A 21,755-nucleotide genomic window follows, 5' to 3' on the forward strand; every position below is an offset into this window, starting at 1 on the left:
ATAGTCATCACTACATTTTACTATCTTTACATACATCCCACGTTTATATCTTCATGGTTCGTAATTTTTTTTGTAGCTTTTCTGCTATTTATGACAAATCGCGACAATGATGATTACACGAAACTAATGAATGGATATATAAATACAAATAAGCCAACCTTCTTGACTCAGTGGTTAGCACGGTGCGCTACGACGCCAGGGATCCCGGGTTCGAATCCCGGCCTGGACAGGGGGGGGGGGTTTCTTGGTGAGTGTAACTTCATCAATTTCATCATATCATCAATCATCCTCATTTTCGCGATTAACCAAGAGTGGCAGAAAAGCGAAGTAAAATAAATCAAATCAATTAATGATTCAAGCAAAAACCTATGCCCACACCAAGATTGAAGAATCAAAGTCAAAGTTTACTTTAAGTCTTCTTTATACGCAGAGAGGCTAATCGAGGCTAGACCTACAGCATAAATTGAGATCAGAACCTCTGTACAATGTGTATTCACCAGGTATCCAACCCGGGACCCCTTGAACACAAGGCAACAGCGCCACCGCAACGCCAGAGGAGAGGCACAGGTCAGGACTCGAACCTGCAATCTTCGGTGGCGTTATCACGAGTCATAAAGTTAACACTCTCGACCACAGAGGCAGTCAGCATGTTTTACTATAAAGGAAAGTATTTTGGTAACATTGAAACAACGACTTTCACAAACCAAGTCTTGAATTTTCGAACACACTGTTTTCTGAATATTGTTTCTGCTTCTGTTTTCGGTAATTTAGGTATATTTTGTGCTTATATCTTGCTAATCGCAACGATGATGATGAAACAGATGAGGGGGGCGAACTAAACGACGATCCCATTTCTGAATTATACGAGGGTCATTAAGAAAATAATGCACAATGTGGCAACACTGCAGAGTGAATGATGCAATCATATTAGAAGTTACGCCAGTTGCAGTTGAAGGCTTGTAGAAGCAGCACGTTTGTTCATCAGGTCCCAGTTTGAAGTGACAGATGCTAGAAATGGCATCTGTAGGCGCCTCGGATACTGCTAATATATATATATATATATATATATATATATATATATATATATGTGTGTGTGTGTGTGTGTGTGTGTGTGTGTGTGTGTGTGTGTGTAGTGTGTGCGCGCGTGCGCAATTTGTAATTAATACACTTATAATGGAGGTCTAAGTCTCCCCCTCCGATTTCCATGAAACTTGGAAGGTTTATAGAGGGGCCCAAAGGAAGAAATACGTGTTTTTGTGTTTCAGCTAAATAAAAACTGTTCTAGGGGGCAACCTCCCCCCCCCCCCACTCAAATGTCAAGATGAGGAGAAATTGAAGTGGGGATCTGACCCCGAAACCACGTAAATATGGCATAGGAAGAAGCAGGGGGCATAGGAAACCTCTATACACCTGCGAAATTTCATGGAAATCGGGGGGGAACACAGGGGTCAGATCCCCAAGTCAATTTGTCCTCATCTTGACATTTGAGGCGGGTTTTGTCCCCTAAAACAGTTTTTTAGTCGAAACAAAAAACACGTATTTCTTCCTTTGGGCCCCTCTGTACACCTGCGAAGTTTCATGGACATCGGAGGGGGACACTTAGATAACCTCCCTTGTTAGTCTTACACTTTCTAATTATACGAGGGCTATTTTTTTTTTCAAGGTGCGATCGGTCGCGAAATAAAAACCACAGTGAAATCAAAAATGTTTTTATTTGCAACATTTAGCTACACCTTCCAGCTACTTCTCTACGTAGTCGCCGCCCAGATATAGACATTTGTCGTAGCGTGGTACCAACTTTCCAATAACCTCGTCATAGAAGGCAGCCGCCTGTGAATTCAGCCAATTGTCTACGCTGGTCTGCAGCTCGTTGTCTGTGCCAAAATTCTGTCCTCCTAGCCAGCGTTTCATGTGCATAAAGAGATGAAAATCTGAGGGAGCCCAGTCCGGGCTGTAAGGTGGGTGATCAAACACCTCCGATTGAAAACGCTGCAGGAGCGTCTGTGTTGCAGCGGCAGTGTGCGGCCGAGCATTGTCATGAAGAAGGACAATGCCTGATGACAACATTCCTCTTCGCTTGTTCTGAATTTCCCTTCGTAGACGTTGAAGCGTCACGCTGTATGAGGCTGCAGTGATGGTCGTGTCACGTTCCATGAAATCCACCATCAACACTCCTTTTCTGTCCCAGAACACAGTAGCCATACACTTTCTGATGGAGAAGGTTCGCTTGCACTTCTTTGGTTTACTCGGAGAATGGGCATGCACCCACTGGTTAGATTGCTCTTTTGTTTCTTCATTTTCGAAATGGACTCGTGTCTCGTCCCATGTGACAATTTTGTTAAAAAAAAATCCTCTCCTTCATCATGGTAGCGCTGAAGAAACGTTAAGGCGGTGCCCATTCGCTGTCTTCTGTGCTGGTCGGACAGCATCTTGGGAATCCATCTCGCACAGAGTTTGCGGTACTGAAGTCTCTCACTCACGATGATATCGAGAGCTGACCTTGAAATTTCAGGAAACGACTCACTCAACACAGAAATTGTGAACCGACGATTCTCTCGAATCGCCTGATCCACTCGCTGAACAAGATCATCGGTTGACACTCGCTTCCTTCCCTGACCGCCTGCATCATGGACGTCTGTACGTCCTGCTTCAAAGTTCCTGCACTCGATGAATTTCGGCTGCATTGCACCCCTCACCATGAAGAAATCGAATGACTGCACGCACTATAAACTTGGCGTGCGACTCTAATGTTCTAGGCATGTTTCCGTGATCACTGCGCGCTCCGAACTGTCACGTGCAACGTGACGCGATCAACGGGCATACTGGAGACACTGCGCAACACATCCGCACACAGCTTCATCGGATTTTCAATGTGGTTTTTATTTCGCGACAGATCGGATATTGATAAAAAAAAAAATAGCCCTCGTATAACACTGCATATATTATAATGTTTTATTTTAATTTGTAAAACTGTAACTGTAGAACAATTGTATAAGTTTTGTATAACATTTCTATCTTGTTAAATGTGTTAAAAGTTTCACCCTGGAATGGAATGTCTCACATTTATGTGTGTTTCCATTTCCAATACATTCGAATGAATACATATTCGTTTCAATGCCATTTACAAAATCACCTCTGACATTTTATGTTAAACAAGTAAGATTATTTTTGTGCACGAGTGTGTTAGCTGATGCGGAGCAAAGTATTTTAGGAACAAAACTTGAAAAAAAAATCTTGAAGGACTAACTAATGAAAAAATTCTTTGTAATCGAAGATCATAATACCTTTTAAGGTGTGGTAATATTATAATGGGATTGAGATACGAAACTCTCGGATCCGGATTTATCGGATCAGGATCCGTTTGGCCATCCCTAGTACTGTGACGGTTGAAGACCAAACATTGTGCATCAAAATTGAAAGTTTGCGGGGCAAGAATCCAACAGAAATTCACAGTGCTTTGCGTGAAGTTTGTGGCGAGCAAACAGTGAACCGTAGTTGAATTCGCAGTCAAACGATTGGAGACGTCCCATCATCCCCACGACCAAAATATTTCAACAAACACAAGCAAAGGTGAAGCCTATGATCACCAAGGAATCATCATGACTGACAAAGTCTCATATGAAACTAGAGTGCGCGTCAACTCTCCTGCATATGGCGATGGCCAATAGCAGCGCACTGCAGCGGTGCCATGTCGAAATCTCACACGGAAAAGAGACAGCGTGGTTGAGCGAAACGCCTTGTCACGGCGAGCACGGAACATTTGATAATATAACATATAATAAACTTATTTGGAGAAAAGAATATACCTGATTATGCTAGAGGGACTGCCAGGGGTCCTCGTCACTCTAACAACTGCCGTCGTTGTCCTCATCGTCACTGACAACACTAATTTTGCCCTCTGTGTCACTGTCCTTAAAATGTATTATAGGCCTAATTGGGTCCAAAATTTCGTCCCGGCCTAACTCCCTTACAAAATCGTTTTCCTGTAATTGTTGTGCATGTTTAACACAAGCGGCCCATTGTTCTTGTATTACATTGTCAAGTTCTTCGTTAACAAGAGTACGTTATCTTATTGGCAGTATGAAATTCACCACGATCGTAAAATTCAGACTGTTCTACGAACTACGTCTTTTACAAAGTCATCTAAGTTTGTTGTTCTTTTCGGTACGTTAATATGCTTTCTAGCTGATTGAAACATGCCCCGATCCACATTGCTTTGCCCCCGAACATATGCGAGAAACAGTAGCTTGATTCACACCACACGCTTGAGCTTTTAGAGCCTGGCACTTCTTATAGCCAATTTTACTTATAGTTAATTTTACTTCACTTGGTTTACTCAACGACATACTGCACACACCCACTAAACACACGGAAGAAACGAACAGTGACGGAATCCTCTTCGTCAACTTCTACCATCACTGGAAACGTACGTGCCGCTATATTCCTTGTACGTGCCGTGCCCTGTTTCCTTCGCTAATCAGAATGTTTCAGAATGCAACAGGAACGAAGGGAGAGCAAAAAAAAAATTACTACAATGCAAATACGTTTATAATAACATTGCTTCTACAGAGGGAACGGTATAAGCTACAATTACGCTTGTTTTTCGTACATACTCGCAAATTCATTATCTTTCCATCTGTTGAACTACTGACACTTGAAATAATCTATTTATATCCAAGCGCCAGGTACACGATATAGTAGCGAGGTGAAACAGGTTCTGAACTAGGCAACGCCGCACGTCCGTGATTCGCTGATGCTGTTCAGCCGTTCAAGGCCGTATGCAGGAGATTTGACGCGCACTCTAGTGTAACAGCAGCATTCTATTGTGCCTGGATCCAAAAATTACGCAGAAAAATGCACAAAAATGACCTAACTTACTTAAGGATAGGATACTCATTTTGCACGCCGCACCTTACGAAGGTTGTGACCGGTTTGCTGAGTAGGTATCACTGACTCACATACAGTCCAGATATGAGTCCAACAGACTTCGACTTATTCCCCCAAGTTGAAGGAGCCCATGCGTGGACGTTTTGCAGCGATACCCGAGTCATCCGCGGACTGAACAACAGTGGTGGCTTAACTGGCACAGCGGGCCCGACCCTGTGGCCGAGTGGTTAGCACATCGCGCTGCGACGCCAAGGGTCCCGGGTTCGAATCCCGGTCGGGCTTGGTTGTTTGTGAATGTCCATTCATCAATTTCATCATTTCATCACTCATCCCCATCTTCGCAAATTAGCCAAGAGGCACAAAACGCGAAGTAAAATAAACTAAATCAAATCAAAAAAAAAAAAAAATCAAATTAACTGGCACAGCAAATCTTCCGAGACGTTGGGACACGGTTATTGAGAAGCAGAAGGGACTGCACTGAAAGACTATAAGAATATACTGCCTAACATGCAATAAATACTTATGTAAGAAAAATAATAGTGTGCATTATTTATGAAATGACCCTTGTATTGGCTTTGTGAAGTATTGAATTTCGTATAAATCGGCCTATAAAACAATGGAATTCGTGCCTCAATGTACGTACATGCGAATTACCATTAATTGTTCAAATGTATGTATATGAGCAATGTTTTCCATTTGTAATCAATTTACGTCGATTTTCCTACCTATTCAGTTAAATTGTAAAATGTAAACGGGCATAAGTGCATTTATTGACCTGGGGAAACGAAACAGAAAATATGTTGATTGTTAGCTGACTGACCGACTGACTGAGTGCTTGACTTGAATGTTTTCTGCGTGGCTCCTGTGTCATTTGTGCTGATCATTGGCGTATAATGTTGTGCGCTTTCTTTGAGAGAGCATAGTTTGGTTGAGTTCATAACATGCTCCTACAAAAATATTTGTTTATATACATGTTTTATATATATATATATTCTGGATTCATTGTTAGCGAAATATCAGAATTATTCAAAATCTTATCTTACAGTTTTTCAAGCAGGACTCAATCTCCGGAAAGCAATCAAGTACCTGGTAACTCGTTGACTTAGAATAAAAAGGAAGATATCTTATTTTATAATTCAATAAGATAATTTTTGAGTTACAGTATGGGTTATATGATATCTTAAACTATTAAAGATTGTATCTATTTGAGGTGACATCTGGCGTGAGATTTTGGAACTACACTGGCTGACAATGATTGCTTCGCAAATACAGGGAGATTTGAGCAAATGTTTTTGTGTAGAGAGGCTTAAAGCCAATGACAACCAGCCAAAGCCTCCTCCGTCACATTTTGATATTATTTATATATTTTCCTCACACGATTTTTTAAAAAAATGCAAGATAAAAATTCATCTCAAAATATAAGCACTGTTATACTTGTTATAGGGGAAACTGGCCTAAAATGACATACTTTTTGTAGAACGCCTAAAAATAGGACAAGATTACAGATTACAAAGCTGATTTTATTGTAACCCATTCTTACATTCTTTAACTACAATATAAAAATAATTAGAATGATTTCAAAGAACAACTAGTAATAATCGTTTGAAGTGGAAGATGCAATTTTTCAAGTACTGAAATAGTAAGCCTAAAATGACATAGTAAGTGATGGTAAAATGACATAGTGTGTAATTTTGATTGAATTGTTGTTTTAAGTCCACTTTATGCACAGAAAGACTAATCGGGATTGGACCTACAGTTTAAAGTGGGATCCGAACCACTATGTGCCTCCACCGGGTATCGAACAAAGGGACCCCTTCATTTCAAGGCGACCACACTAAGTATAAGTTAAATGTTTCCTCATTTCCTCATGACATACTGTAATTTTAGACTGATCAATGATTATTTTCTTTTCATTATAATGTGTCGTTTTACCTGACAACATGAACAAAAGTTATGAAGTGTTTTTCTCAGAACATTCCACGCGACAGTACATTATAATTTGAGCCATTGAACACTATGCACAGAAATTCCTATTGTTAATCCGATAGTGTACAGTTTAAGATGGCAAATACATTTCCCGTTACTTGCAAGAGAAAACTTCACCACTTAATTTTTCACAAAATCACTTGCCAACAACAGCATATTCGTCGTACACATTAGCCATTTCACAGGTTCCAGAATGTTTTATATTGTGCATCGGAGGGACTGAATTGCCTTCGCCTGTAAACCTCCACATCCGAGTAACACGCACTATGTCATTTTACCTGAGTATGTCATTTTAGGCCAGTTTCCCCTACTTCACAATAAACGTTTCTCGATTTCAATTCACTTAGGTGATTATTTTTGTTGCAATATTTCAATCATTGAAAACATAAAAGTCCACAAAATGCACCCTTAAACGAGCCGAAGCATATTTAAAGCGCTGTTTCACACAATATAGTTTAAAGGCTTACGATACGGTACCCGCCACCAGTAGTAACAAACATTTGTCGCCACTTACCTGCTAACATAAATAAGCACGTTTCACCTGATGGAACTTTCAATGTTCAAGTAAATTTGTTAACTGCGTATGTCATCTCAAATATCTGTAATTATAACACCAGGTACGAAGAACAATAACAAGAGGTGCAACAACATGCAAATGCACTTATTGTAACTAATTTTTCTATACTTCTGTTCACGGTCGTACAGGAAACTGCACGAATTGTGCTTCAAACTTCTTTCACCTCGCCGAGTTCACATTGGATTCGCGAGACACGAAATTATTTCATTCAGTTTTCTTTTTTCTGAACAAAGCCTTTTTATCACGTATCACGAGACGAATGCAAACAAACTCTGGGTTGTGTGCTAATTGCGAACAACGCATAAATCCTCCTAATTGCGAACACACAAAAGTGAGAAATAATTTCATGTCCTAATTGCGAACACCTGAAACTGAAAAACATGTTTTTTTTAAAAAAAAACACGGGTAGTGACTCAGAGAGAGAGCTGGTTTGACTAACAACAAAAGCCAACCAGATCGACTATCATGGTATTCTGCTTTGTAAATCCCTCCAAGGTCATTTCAGCCTTTCAGTCTGTCGATGTAATCTGACTGTCATTCGTGTGTTAATGACTCGAAAACCCCTTCGTACCATACGTGATGTGAAACTGCTTCAACAGGAAGCACCGGACAAATAGTGTAGTGGAGGGATGGAACAGCAAAATCAACAGTGAGATAGGTAGTCCACATCCGAGAGTGGAAAGCTCAAAAGTTGAGGCAGAAAAGTCTAATGACATGATTATTCAGATGGAAATGAGCCTGGAAGATGTAAAACGGAAGATTTTTTTTTTTGGGCGAGGAGCACTAACAAGCATAAGGACATTGGAGCATTCCTAAATTTTTAAGAACAGTGTAATATGTTTTGAAACTTGAATTTGAAATTTAGATAAAGTTAATAATTGTATTATTAAATGACAAAGCTCTTTTTAGTTAAGAAGTGTGTAGTACATAGTCGTATAAACAATAGGCCACACTTTTATTATTAAACTAACTGATTACCCGGCGTTGCTCGGGTGTTTAATGAATTCTAACTATAGCGTAAAATGTAACTAATTTTATTTACAGGTATTTAAAAGTATAAGTACAGTATACAAATTATGAAGTAATATCTTTTACAAATTCACTATAATATAAATTTAACAACAATTAATGAACAACATTTTTACTTCTACCTCCAGGAGCAAGAATAAATAAATTGAACGGCATTGGGAATGTCACTATTCATCTTAGCGACCCCGAAAACTATGGATTCCCCACTAATATCGGTCGTTTTACATGTCATTCCTACCGCTAGGGGTGCCAGAGGTGTCTTGGAGTTGAACGGTATTGGGAGTGTCCCTATTCATTTTATCGACACCAAAAACTATGGACTCAACACTAATACCGGTCGTTTTAGACTATTTTTACATGCCGCCCCCTTCCTACACCCACCGCTAGGGGTGCCAGGGGTGTCTTGAACGACATTGGGAGAGTCACTATCCATTCTAGCGATCCCGAAAACTGTGAATTCTACACTAATAACGGTCGATTTCGATTATTTTTACATATCACCTTATTCCCACTACCATCCCTAGGGGTGCCAGAGGTGTCTTGGAGTTTAACAATATTGGGAGTGTCACTATTCATCTTAGCGACCCTCAAAACTATGGATTCCACACTAATATCGGTCGTTTTACATGTCACCCCTTCCCACCCCCACCCCTAGGGGTGTCAGGGGTGTCTTGGAGTTGAACGGCATTGGGAGTGTCACTATTCATCTTTGCTACCCCGAAAACTATTGATTCCACACTAATATCGGTCGTTTTCGATTATTTTTACATGTCACCCCCTTACCACCCCACCCTTAGGGGTGCCATGTGTGTCTTGGAGTGGAATGGCATTCGGAGTATCCCTATTCTTCTTAGCGACCCCAAAAACTGTGGATTCCACTCTAATATCGGTCGTTTTTTATTATTTTTACATGTCACCCCTTCCCACCCCCACCCCTAGGGGTACCAGGGGTGTCTTACCCTACAGTATTTCTTTCCAGATTGTAAGTCATATGTGTACCAAGTTTGGTCATCGTGAATGTCACCAATTAGCTTAGCGACTCCAAAACCTATGGATTCGACACTAATCTTGGTCATTTTTTACATCTAAATTTTCACCCTCTCTCATCCCCATCCCTACAGGTGATGATCGAGAACTGGAACGGTATTAGGAGGGTCACTATTCATCTTAGCGACCCCGAAAACTGTGGATTCCGCACTAATATCGGTCGTTTTTGATTATTTTTGCATGCCACCCCCTCCTCACCGCCAACCCGGGTTCCAGGGTGTCTTATCCCACAGTATTTCTTTCCAGATTGCAAGTGAAACGTGTTCCAAGTTTGGATGAAATCGATCCAGGCGTTCGAGAGTTATGCTGGAACAAACATACACACATAAGCATATATACACACATACATCTATTTTTATATATTAAATTATAAATACTTTGGCGACGACTTTAATCATGTTGAATTTTATATGATCCAACAAAAGACTGACCAATCTCAAGTCTGGAACTGAGTCCCTTAAAAAATATTCACCTGGGTATCCTAGTGATTCGAATATATTAAGGTTAAATACTCAACCCTGGCCATGAGACAATCAGGAGGAGACTTTTGCTACCTTATTTCGACATCAGTTATTCCTAAAATATAATGCTATCTACTGGTCTAGAGTTTGTTTACTAGATATTTTTAAAATACAAAGAAAAAAATAGGAAACCATGGTTCAAAAGAAGAGGAGAATACATTACCTCATCAGTTTCTGCGATTGGTCCCAAACTTTTTATGGCGATATTCACGCTAACAGTTACCGGGGGACCTGAAAAATATAAGAAATAATGTGTTCAGAACATTTCATATTAAATAATATATGCATATACGCATATTCACACACATACACACACACACCTACGTGTAAGTATGTCTAAGTATGTGTTCCATGTACTCACAGCTAAATAATTGTAACTCTCATACTCTCACAGCTTAATAGTTCCGTGGCTAACGGAAAAGTTGTTACACTTTTCGATAAAAGCAAGAGACTTGATAGAAATAATAGTTATGATATTTAAGCAATTTTCAGTCGAGGAACCCTTGTTAGTAAAAAGGTCATCCCATCTCTGCTAATTTAGGCTGGATAGTTATAGGACGATAGTGGGCCGTGGATATCTCAATTATAGACAGTGGGGCTGGTCATACCTGCAGATAGATCATAAATTTTTCTGGAAAGAAACAGTACACTGGACCTTCCAGGTACTGAGTGGGAAAATCTACCCTCTACAAACAACATCATCATGGGTGGAGTTTGAGCTTTTGCTTTGGGGAGGGGGGCAGACTCTGGGAGAAGCATATGATGTACTTGAGGATTGTTCAATATCCCCTAGCTTATAAGGGGTCCGGAAACCTACCCCCGGAAATTAAAAAAACAACAACTTAAAAACACCGAGTTCTAGACCTTTTTAGATTTGAAAATGTAAATGTCCTCGCTTAAGTAAACAAATATTAATTAGTATATTGGTTGTCAGTTTTAAAAGAAGCAAATTTTTTATTACATTTTGCATTTCATTAATTTATTATTGATACAATACTCGTATTACTTTAAAAAAGTTACAATAGTAAGCTTCAGAAATTTTAGAAAAATTACATTGAAAAGTTCTTTTGATGCCTCAGCAGTAACTGCTGACTCAACCCAAAGTCATTTTACGTTTTTCTTTCTTGAAACTGTACACATCAATCAAATCGTCTAAGACCCGCTATTGCGGCGCAATTACCGCACATGCCATCATGCCAAACGTCAAGATTTGCGGTATGGCTTCATAACAAAAATGTAGTAACTGAACTTAATCATGTGTTATTTTTTTAGTTTTTTAAGTTGGGGGGGCAGGCCCATCCTGGCCCCTCCAGAACTCCGCTTATGTACATCAAGCAAATGTGAAGAATATTAATTTGAGAATTGATAAAAGATGTAAAATGATCGAATGTGAAATCCAAAACAACATATTTTGTAAATAATTATTTCATTATATTTTTTATTGTCAATTTCAATGAAGATGTGTTTTTAGCTTTTTAATAAAATAAACAATAATATTCAATACATTTTAATCACTCAGTTTTTAGAAACCAAATGAAATTATTTCTAATATATAAAATATATATTTTATATATTCGTCTAAAACTAAAACAGTCTTCAAACAATTATTAACACTTTCAACTCGCATTTATTCTCATGTTATAAAATGTGAGTTTTTCCTACAAAACAACTATTCTTATTTAAAAATAACTTTATTGATTTGTTATCGAAGTTTACACTATTTTGTGTACTTCTGCGGAAACCGGACGTTGATAGGTGCAGCTGTTCCCGAGATATAGCAAATAAAAAAAATATCCAATATGGCGGACTATTTTCAAGATGGCGGCCGACAGCACGCAGATGACTCGTTGACTGAAAATTGCTTAAATAGTCTAACAATTAATCCTACCAAGCGTCTCGATTTTATCAAAAGTGTAACAATTTGTCCATGATTAGGGACTTAGCCTATAGACTATAAAGGGCACAAAAGTACAAGCATAACTCTTGCAAAAAATTCTCCTGCACACGTTAGTTGTCATCAGCGCTAACTTGTTACTTGAGGAAGATGAGAGTAACTTAATGTTTATCTTTTTCCGAATATCTCACCCAACAGTTCGAATCGAATGGCTGAAGAAATGTAGCGAACCTACCCCTCGCGGCGTTTCCATAAAAAAGCACAATGGGACGACTGTCATCTATCTATGAACGAACACACTCCCTTAAAATCTCCGCCACAGGGGGTGCTGATAATTCTGGAACTGAATATCCATCCGCGAAAGGACCGAATCGTAAAAAAAAAGAGCGAGAGTTGCAAAGGGTAGCAAGATCGAAAGTGTTTCTGCACGTGGTAGAAAAGCCGTTTGGGATCGCTTCAAAGAAATGGACAGATGTTTCTGCTATTCCCTTTCCCTTCCAACTACAGTTTAAAATCGATGCATACATAATGTCTCGAACCACGTTTCCCTCGATATCGAGTGGCTCTTAGATTTAACCCGAGTTTTGCTGCGTTGGTGAAATTGACATTTTAAACATACACAAGTCAAGGGTTTAACTTGTAGTCTGTTAGATTTAACTGCATTTTAGTTCCACGAACTCTCACTGTCGGAGCTGAGTCTCAATCGCTTTAGCAATGGGCAATGAAGCCGATTGGCTGATCGATACTGACCCACTACTGTATTCTCTCACATTATACACTCTATGTATGCATGTATATATGTATGTACGTACGTACGTTTGGTTTGAGTTGGTGTTTTAAGTCCACTTTATGCACAGTAAGGCTAATCGGGACTGAACCTACAGTTTAAAGTGGGATCCGAACCACTTGTGCCTCCACCGGGTATCGAACCCGGGACCCCTTGATTACAAGGCAATGACGCTACCACTGCGCCATGGGGGAGGCCCACGTACGTACGTGTATATATATATGTGTGTGTGTGGGGGGGGGGTGTATCGGAGAGGGTGGTTAAAGAAATTTGCTCATTTTGCTATGAAATGTTGAAGAACAGCATTTTCTAAAGAACTCCCTAGTTTTAAGTATAAATTTAATAGGGAAAGTAATGAAAACTTACATCAATGAGTACATATCATGAAAGAGGTTTCCTTCAAGTTTTGTTCAATGTTAGTACACCTCAACGTGGGATCCATTTGTTGCCCTGCACACGTCGAGACGATATTCCACTTCTCGCCACGTATTCACCAACATTTCAGGTGTAACTGTCCCAACCGCAGCGACGATTCTTTCCCGTAAATGATTGATGTATCTGATCCTAGCACTGTACACAACATTTTTTATGTGGCCCTAAAAGAAAAAGTCCAGTGGGGTTAAGTCTGGGCTTCGTGGTGGCCAAGGTATTGGGCCAGCCCTGCCTATCCACCTTCCTGGAAAGCGAGTGTTAAGAACCGCACGCACCTGTTTACTGTAATGAGGTGGGGCGCCATCTTGTTGGAAAAACACAAGCCCCTTTTCCGCCTCAATATCGTCCAATTTGGGAAAGACGTACTCTGTCAACATGTCATGGTAAACATCCCTGTTTATTGTTTTTTCTACAAAAATGAAAGGACCAACCACACGATCTTCCATCAAACCGCACCAGACATTAAGTTTGGGAGAGTCACGTTGATGCTGAATAACTTCATGTGGATGCTCTGCCCCCCAAATTCTACAATTATGACGATTAACTGTTTCACTGACATGAAATGTAGCCTCGTCAGAAAAGAGAATGTTTGGTAAAAAAATTTCATCATCATCAATTCTGTGTAGAAAGTCAACAGCAAACTCATACCTTTGGATTTTATCAGTAGGTTTCACTTCATGTAACAGTTGCAATTTGTAGGCACTCCTAATTGTAGACTACGTCTGGCCAATGACTTCTTCGGGCTCCGAACACACGAAACACGGATCTGTTCAACAACATCTTCGGAAGTTCTCGGTCTACCTGGTGATTTACCTTTTAAAACACTACCGGTTTCCTTGAAAGACTTTAGCCAATGACGGATAGTTTTTGCTGTAGGTGGTTCACTACCATACTGACGTCTAAAATTACGTTGCACTGTTATAACTGACTCAGTTTTCACAAACCAAATAACACACTGCGCTTTCTGTTGCGGAGTACACATTGTTGCTGAGTTGCTCTGCACTACACGAACGCCGGAACTGAACTGAGGGAACAAAGGAAAAAACACAGCACTGGTGCCGTCTCAAGGTCAAGCTGACCTACCAACTGCAAGGGTACCAAACTTGGAGAGTTGATGAATCAAACACCACAAACTAGAATACTGTATGTCACTTTGTACAGATTCTAGGACACATTAAAACTAGGGAGTTCTTTTTCAAACACGCGTTATATGTATACAACCACGTGACAATTATTTGCAGCTGACCCTGACATTTGTTTCTGTCAGACAGCGAAAAGAAAAATTGTATGATACGAGTAGACTACATGTATGCATAATACAAACAATTCAAATAGCCTACGAAAAGCAACATATGTGTGTGGGGTTGATAGATGAGAGTTTACCCCCATCTTGTTCCTGACTTTTCCAGGTATTTTACATAACTGTATAATGATGCTAAACATGCTAATAAGAGTTACACTTCGAGTTTGTAAGTTAATCAAATGAATAACGTTCGTTGAACATTTTTGAAAATAAATTTAAAATAAAATAAAATAACCTTTTTATAAGCAATATTATCCAAAAAGGAAGATTATTGGAAAGATAAAAACGTGTTTCCGGTTACAAATTCTGCCAAGCAAAAATCATTTAATTCCCATGACTTTTCCAGGTTTTGAAAGCTTTTTTTAAAAAATAATTTGTTTCCAATGACCTCAGTCCTAGACTTGTTTTCCTGACTCCTCCATTTGACCAGGACTTTGGAGTCAGTGCGAACCCTGTAAATAAATTATCTGAAGGGAACGGCTAAGTGACTTCACATTGGCAGTGTGTCTGCTGGCATAATATTGTTTCCATGGCGTGTTTTGGCTTTTAGAATATTATTTGACAGTAAAAACAAATGCCAGTGGCAACCAAGAAGCTATTAAATGGGGTTGCATACATGTGGGATAGAAAATGCCATTTTCAACGGCTCGTAGGATAGAATTTTTTGGCCTTGATGTCCTCTTCACACTGTGAAAGTTGTCTGTTGTACGGTCACACCACTGTGTATTTATGTTCAAGCCAATTACAAGTAGAAAATAAGAAAAGTTGCAGTAAAACAAATTACGTAATTAATAATATACTTAATTTCTCGAGTGTTTCGAGAAAGAAAACATTTTTTTTATCCTTATCTGCTCAGGGGTGGCGATAAGGGATCACAGTCCTTGCGGTGCGGGTGGAGAGCTAAATGCCTCTTTCATTGTTGGATTTGTATTGCAGTCATTGAGGAATCTTTCTTTCATAATGTAAAGTGTATATAAAATTCCCCTCTATTCTAATTATGTGAAACATTAGTGACACTGTAATAGATTTGATTGATTGATTGATTTGGTGTTTTAAGTCCACTTTATGCACAGTAAGGCTAATCGGGACATGGCCTACAGCTCAAAGTGCGATCCGAACCACTATGTGCCTCCACCGAGTATCGAACCCGGGACCCCTTGATTACAAGGCAACGACGCTACCAATGCGCCATCGGGGAGGCCCGACACTGTAATAGAAGAAACCATTCAACAATCAAGGGGTTCCTATTTGTGAGTGTCAAACAACTGTTTTTGGCTCATAAAGAGTTCAGACAATTTTAATAATGTACACAGTATTCTACAGAAAGTCATACAAAACCAGTACAATGTCTGTAGTGACGCAAAAGTCTTTATTCCCTTATAGCAAGTAGTGTCCGAGCCGAGACGAATAAGTCGGGACATGGATTAAAAGGAATGGACTGTCCCGACTAAATCGGACCGCCTGATAGGCTTGCATCAATGGTTATAGAACTAAAATAGCCCAATATTGCAGACTGCAGACTTCTAGAGCCTTCCTGTGCCCAGGAAGATTCTACTTTCGGAGATATCAGACATTCCTTTGTTTGTTAGATTTTTGTTACTTGACGTCTCATTTCTGCCACATTTGACTAATCGCGATGATGAGGATGAGTGATGATATGATAAAGACACCAGTGAAGTAGGAATGTTTTTATTGGATGGCTACAAAATTGGTATGTGTGTGCGTGGACGTTCGTGCCTGATTGTGGGGCATGTAAATTCCATACTCTTCTGAAGTATCACCCTTCGCCCCCCCCCCTCCCCGTCCCTGCACCCACCGCTGGAAAACATGCAATATAATTAATACATTAATCCAACTAACTCCACATCATATCCTGTTTTATAGAATCACAAAGCATACCCAACGTTTCCAGATGAAGAAATGTCGCAACGAACCCTATATAATAATAATTAATATAGTATTTAATTCACGATCTTATTTCTCCTACTATTCTTGTAAGAAATGTCCATTTAGAAGAGTTGGCTTAAAACTCCGAATTTCTGTTACAAAGTTAACTCTGTATATAATTGAGGACTAAAAATGGTAAACATTGTAAGTGCCAAAAGCGAAAGTGTTGGGAAATTGCATCGTTCCGCACATCAGCCCGTAAGAACGTACACACTAGTGACCTCTTTACACGCCCTTTGAATTACTTAGAGGGCTACCAGCCACATTTCACGTTTACCACATTATAAAGCATGGCACATTGCACAGTTTAACGTGGAAAACGGTGTTTGAATTATTGTGGCACTTACAGCGTTTACCAATTTTAGTCTTCAATTTTCGATTATACCTTTTAGGTAGAACTTATATTTTTGTGCTGAAAAGCATTAAATAATTGTCAATGTTTTGCTTAAACTATTCTCAAATTCTTGAACCTATAGGCCTAAATACATGTAATAATGTTGTGCTGCCATCTATAATTTAAAAATGTAAAATACACACACACACACATACAGACATGTTTACAAAATATCACAGCTGGATAAAAATAAATAATGATCTGAGGAAATTTGAGATGAGGATAAGTGATGATATGATGTAGGGACACTAACAAAGAATAGCTAGCTACCCATGATCAAGCCTGGATTCACACCCGAACCCCCTGACGTCGTAGCCTCTATGCACTGTGAAAGGTTAAAAGTGGTGAAGGACAAGATTCTGCAAACACTACCCACTCATGCACGCACACGGCTCACCGCTCACGAGAATATCCCCAAACGAGGGGAGACGGGGAGCGGGGCTGAAGGGAAGGAGCAGTCCATTTGCAGATTTTAGGGGTAGCAGAAGCCTTCCGCTGCGGTCTAGTATCCTTTTCGAAGTGCGTGGGAGTTGATTTGCGTCAATTTCTTCCAGTGGCCAGAATACTTTTGTATTGCTTATCCTGTGCATTATTTAGACTGCATTTCAAAGAATTTTAAAAAGAATATACGGCATTTGGCGAGCTTATAGATCACACACCCCTGTAAAACAATTTCACACGGTTTCCGTATAACTAATAATAGGCCTCATTATAGACATATATCTGAATATTCTAATATGTATTCACTATGCCCGCAATATTATACGGTTGTGAAACTCTGTCTCTTACTTTAAAATAATAACATAAATTGACATTTTGCAAGACATTCTGCCTTGGAGTTGTTTCTTCCAGGCCTAAAGTCAGAAAACCTTTTTCGTAAGGTAAGTCGTTACTAAAATCACATTTGCGTTTCGGCATGGTTCAGATCGCTGATCCACAGAACTTCACTTCTCCACTGCCATGTAACAACTAAGAGTACAGCAGTAAAAAACTATTGTTTATTTCTGAATTCTGTCGTGAAACTCAAATCAAAGAAAGCCGCGGCGTATCGCATATTCTTACCTATTGTTAGAAACTTGCTGATCACCATGAGCCGCGGTAGATATCACAAATGCTTTGAAATCAAAATCTTACGCGACGAGCGGCGACAACAGAAGTGACGCAAAAGTTCAACATTTTTTTCTTTGTTGGAAGAAACATTTCTTGGTTTGCGCCTGCAACTGAGAGTGTCGTATTTCTTTACTTCGAAATTGAAGACGGAAATAATATTAACAATTATTATTAAATAACATTTTGTTACTAATCTTTAAGTTCAGTAGTTGTCTTTATCCCAGAAAAGTGAACATTTCCAAATGTTCCTAAAAATCTGCCCGGACCATTTTTAGGACTCGAAAAAGAGGATTAGTCCAGGTAAAACAGGACGTCTGGTAACCCTAAACGACTTGTATCGCTGCACCGGTTACAGCGAGCCCACATGTGTTTCTCACTCAGGGTACACTCCCCCAACCCTAATAGTGGACTCGCCTGTCGCTGCACTTCCGTTGGAGATCATCTCCTGAGCGGTTAGCTACGCCTACAGACACACACACACATAGTTGTGACGAATCATGTTGAGGTTAATTGACAAATTGTGTGTAGTAGATAACGAATATTGCTCTTTACTTTCCCTTGGCCACGATATTTATCAGCCACCCCTAAACAAAATGCTAGTATTTAGGCTGAAGAGAAATACGACCTAACTCAATCCCGAAAACCTGCTGACAAAGACGCAATGAATCTTGGGAGAAAAGGACAAAGCGCAAAATTAAGACTGCCCAGCCTAACAAGCGCTGACGTTTTGGCCTTATCAAGTCCTCTTGCTTCGTAACAATTGCCTCCAACTGTCTTCTACTCTTCCGCGCATAACTCATGTCCATCGCCGCCATCTTGCCGACATTCATTTGTTCCCCAACGATCGATTTCCAGATCGCTGGGAAAGAAGATTTCCAAAGATTTGTCTGGACCATCAGATTTGGCTCTTATGTCTTAAATTTAATTCCCCATTTGTCTAGAACCAATGAGAAATTTTCTGGTAATATCTGAATCCATTATTGAAAAACTTCTGGGATTACGAGAAGCGGTCTCTTTAATATTAGTCTATGGAATCACTAAAGTTGCACATTGAGAAGCAATGGCAACTTTATGGAACATCTTGTTACAAAATACGTTCAACGAATAAAAGATTGAGAAATAATAAGAGAAGCAAAGAAAAAATAGGTAAATAATGAAAAGTAGGACCTAATTAATATCTAATAGGCAGAGCTTGTTTTCTGGCCATACAAAATATTAAGCAATACCGTCATCTTTTTATAGGTGATCATTTTCTAACATATCACAATACTTTGATTAGTTCTAATGATGAACGTAGTAACCAGCCAAGTTCAAGAGTACTGAAACCAAGTTTAAAATGACTGTCAGTAAGTATTTCGTAACTTTCTTTCATGTTCTGTCCAAAAATTCTTAAAAAAATTGATTTTTTAACATATTCTTGAGTTTCAACGATCGAAAGTTACAATAAAAAATAATTGCACTTGTATTAAAGATTAATTAAGAAGTACAAACTAGTAACACGAAAGTTTGAAAAACATTGATAGCGTTCAACTCAAAGATTTGTTAAATAATTTCACACAGCATAATAATACATTTCATAACTCTTTATTCACTATAACATGGATCATTATAATACGTATCTTAATATCGATAAACCCACGGCTAGTATAAATATCACAAAACACTAATAAAGCGTATAGTTTTATGAACTATTTTTGTTAGGTAGATTGTAGATTTGGTGTTTTAAGTCTACTTTATGCACAGTAAGGCTAAGCGGGACTGGACCTACAGGTTTAAAGTGGGATCCGAACCACTTGTGCCTCTACCGGTATCGAACCCGGGAACCCTTGATTACAAGGCTACGGCGCTACCACTGCGCCATCGGGGAGGCCCTATTTTTGTTAGACTTGGAGACTTAATCTTATGATAAATTCACTGATCTTGGAGTTACAGATGATTAAAATATTTTGGTTGTATTATAAATTTAGCATAGACAAGATTTTCTTTAATATTTTACTGTGGGAAATTTTTTTTTTTGAACATAAGTGAATTAGAATTCTTGCATATTACGCTTCTTCTTGAGCACCCATCTGTGATATGGACAAAAAGCACGTGAATCAATAATTTCAATAAGCATTTCACTATAATAAGAATTACAGTAACAAAACGAATAAATTTAGTATGGGTTCGAGCCCCACGACCCTATATAAGTTGGCGCCAACTGTACATCACAGATACCGGGTGGCCAGAATTAAAGTTACCCAACTCAGAGCCTTCTGTAGGCTGTTTGAGGCATCGTAGAACTCTGAAATTTGGTGAATCCACTATGCAGACCATGCGGAAGAGGATAGCGATAAAAAAAATAGTTCAATTTTCCGCCACCAGGTTGAAATGTGGCGCTGTACTTCCATGATGGGTTGTAATAATGACGTAAACTGCTCCAATTGGTTATGGATTTGCCTTTACCTTGCAATAAACGAGAGATTATTTTCTCGCAACTTCCAGCCACTAACAAATGTCTTTATAATTAATAACTCAGCTAAATCACTTAACGTGATTATTTGTACAACCCATCATGGAAGTACAGCGCCACATTTCAATCTGGTGGCGGAAAATTGAACTATTTTTTTATCGCCATCCTCTTCCGCATGGTCTGCATAGTGGATTCACCAAATTTCAGAGTTCTACGATGCCTCAAACAGGATACAGAGGGCTCTGAGTTGGGTAACTTTAATTCTGGCCACCCGGTACATCTGGGCCTCCCCGATGGGGTAGTGATAACATTGTTGCATTGTGATCAATGGGTCCTGGGCTTGGTATCCGGTGGAGGAAAATCGTAGAGGAGTTCGGATCCCACATTAAACTGTAGGTCGAGTCCAGATTAACTTATCTGCGCATAAAGTGGACCTTAGACAGAAGATAAGTTTCAAGTACTTATTTCACCATGTTCCTCTAACAACATTTCTAACGCATTTGCTTGCTTTCATTGAAGGTTAGGCTTCGCCAACAAAATAAGTTTCTAGCCACTCCATTGGCCGCTCTCATAGTTTACTAAACTTCCCTAGGGATTCTCTGATGAACAATCAACGGGAATTCTGCGAGAAATCCTGCTCCAATAGACCTTCCTGCGCGTAGCAGAGAATGGGCCGTTTGTACGATGTGGCACCGCACAGCATGACAAACAGTTCGCTCAAGATTGACCTCACAGCGGGCAGAGAGGGGAATGCTTTGTTTCCATACACAATACGATCAGCCCGCCATCTCTCGAGCGATTCCAAAGCGATAGGAGCTATTAATCAACTGTACCGCTCCGAGAAGAAAGAGTGAAAAAATCCTCATTGCACAAAGCGATAAGGCAAGTTCCTGTCGACTTCAGCTACAAATGAATGTCACAGATGATAAATTCTGTTTCAGTTGCAGGGCGGGAACAGTGTTTCAATTTTCTTAAGAATACTTTACGCGGATAAATGTATTCGTCGACGGTTTATTGAACCACGTAATGGACGAACTTGATCGTCATTCGCCTATTTATCGTAACTTGGACTACTTTATGATTTATTTTCTTTTGAAGGAAACAAAAGCAGTCGTTCTATATAGAGTTTGGGGGTGTTGGTTCTTTTTCATGTTATACAAGGAAACTTAACTAGCAACATTGACAAATATTGTAGCATATACGCATAGGAATGGTTGGAACATCATTAAGTATTCTAATTCGTATAGAATTAGGTCAGCCGGGGAGTTTAATTGTAGATGATCAAATCTATAATGTAATTGTAACCTCACATGCATTTATTATAATTTTCTTTATAGTTATGTCTATTATAATTGGGGGATTTGGAAATTGATTAGGGTATGTCCACGT

At 39.4% G+C, this 21,755-nt stretch overlaps 1 protein-coding gene across 1 annotated transcript in view; it reads right to left on the bottom strand.

Moving 5' to 3' along the window:
- Nucleotides 1–21,755, bottom strand: part of LOC145997288 (gamma-aminobutyric acid receptor subunit alpha-6-like) — a 210,232-nt gene that overhangs the window by 52,205 nt on the left and 136,272 nt on the right. The window contains exon 2 of the mRNA XM_083134179.1: nt 10,211–10,278. Within this exon, the coding sequence (XP_082990305.1) occupies nt 10,211–10,278 (68 nt within the window). The remainder of the gene's footprint in view (nt 1–10,210; nt 10,279–21,755) is intronic.

Source organism: Lepisma saccharinum, chromosome 13 (assembly GCF_977018435.1).
Source record: "Lepisma saccharinum chromosome 13, izLepSacc3.1, whole genome shotgun sequence".
In the NCBI taxonomy this organism is placed as follows: domain Eukaryota; kingdom Metazoa; phylum Arthropoda; class Insecta; order Zygentoma; family Lepismatidae; genus Lepisma; species Lepisma saccharinum.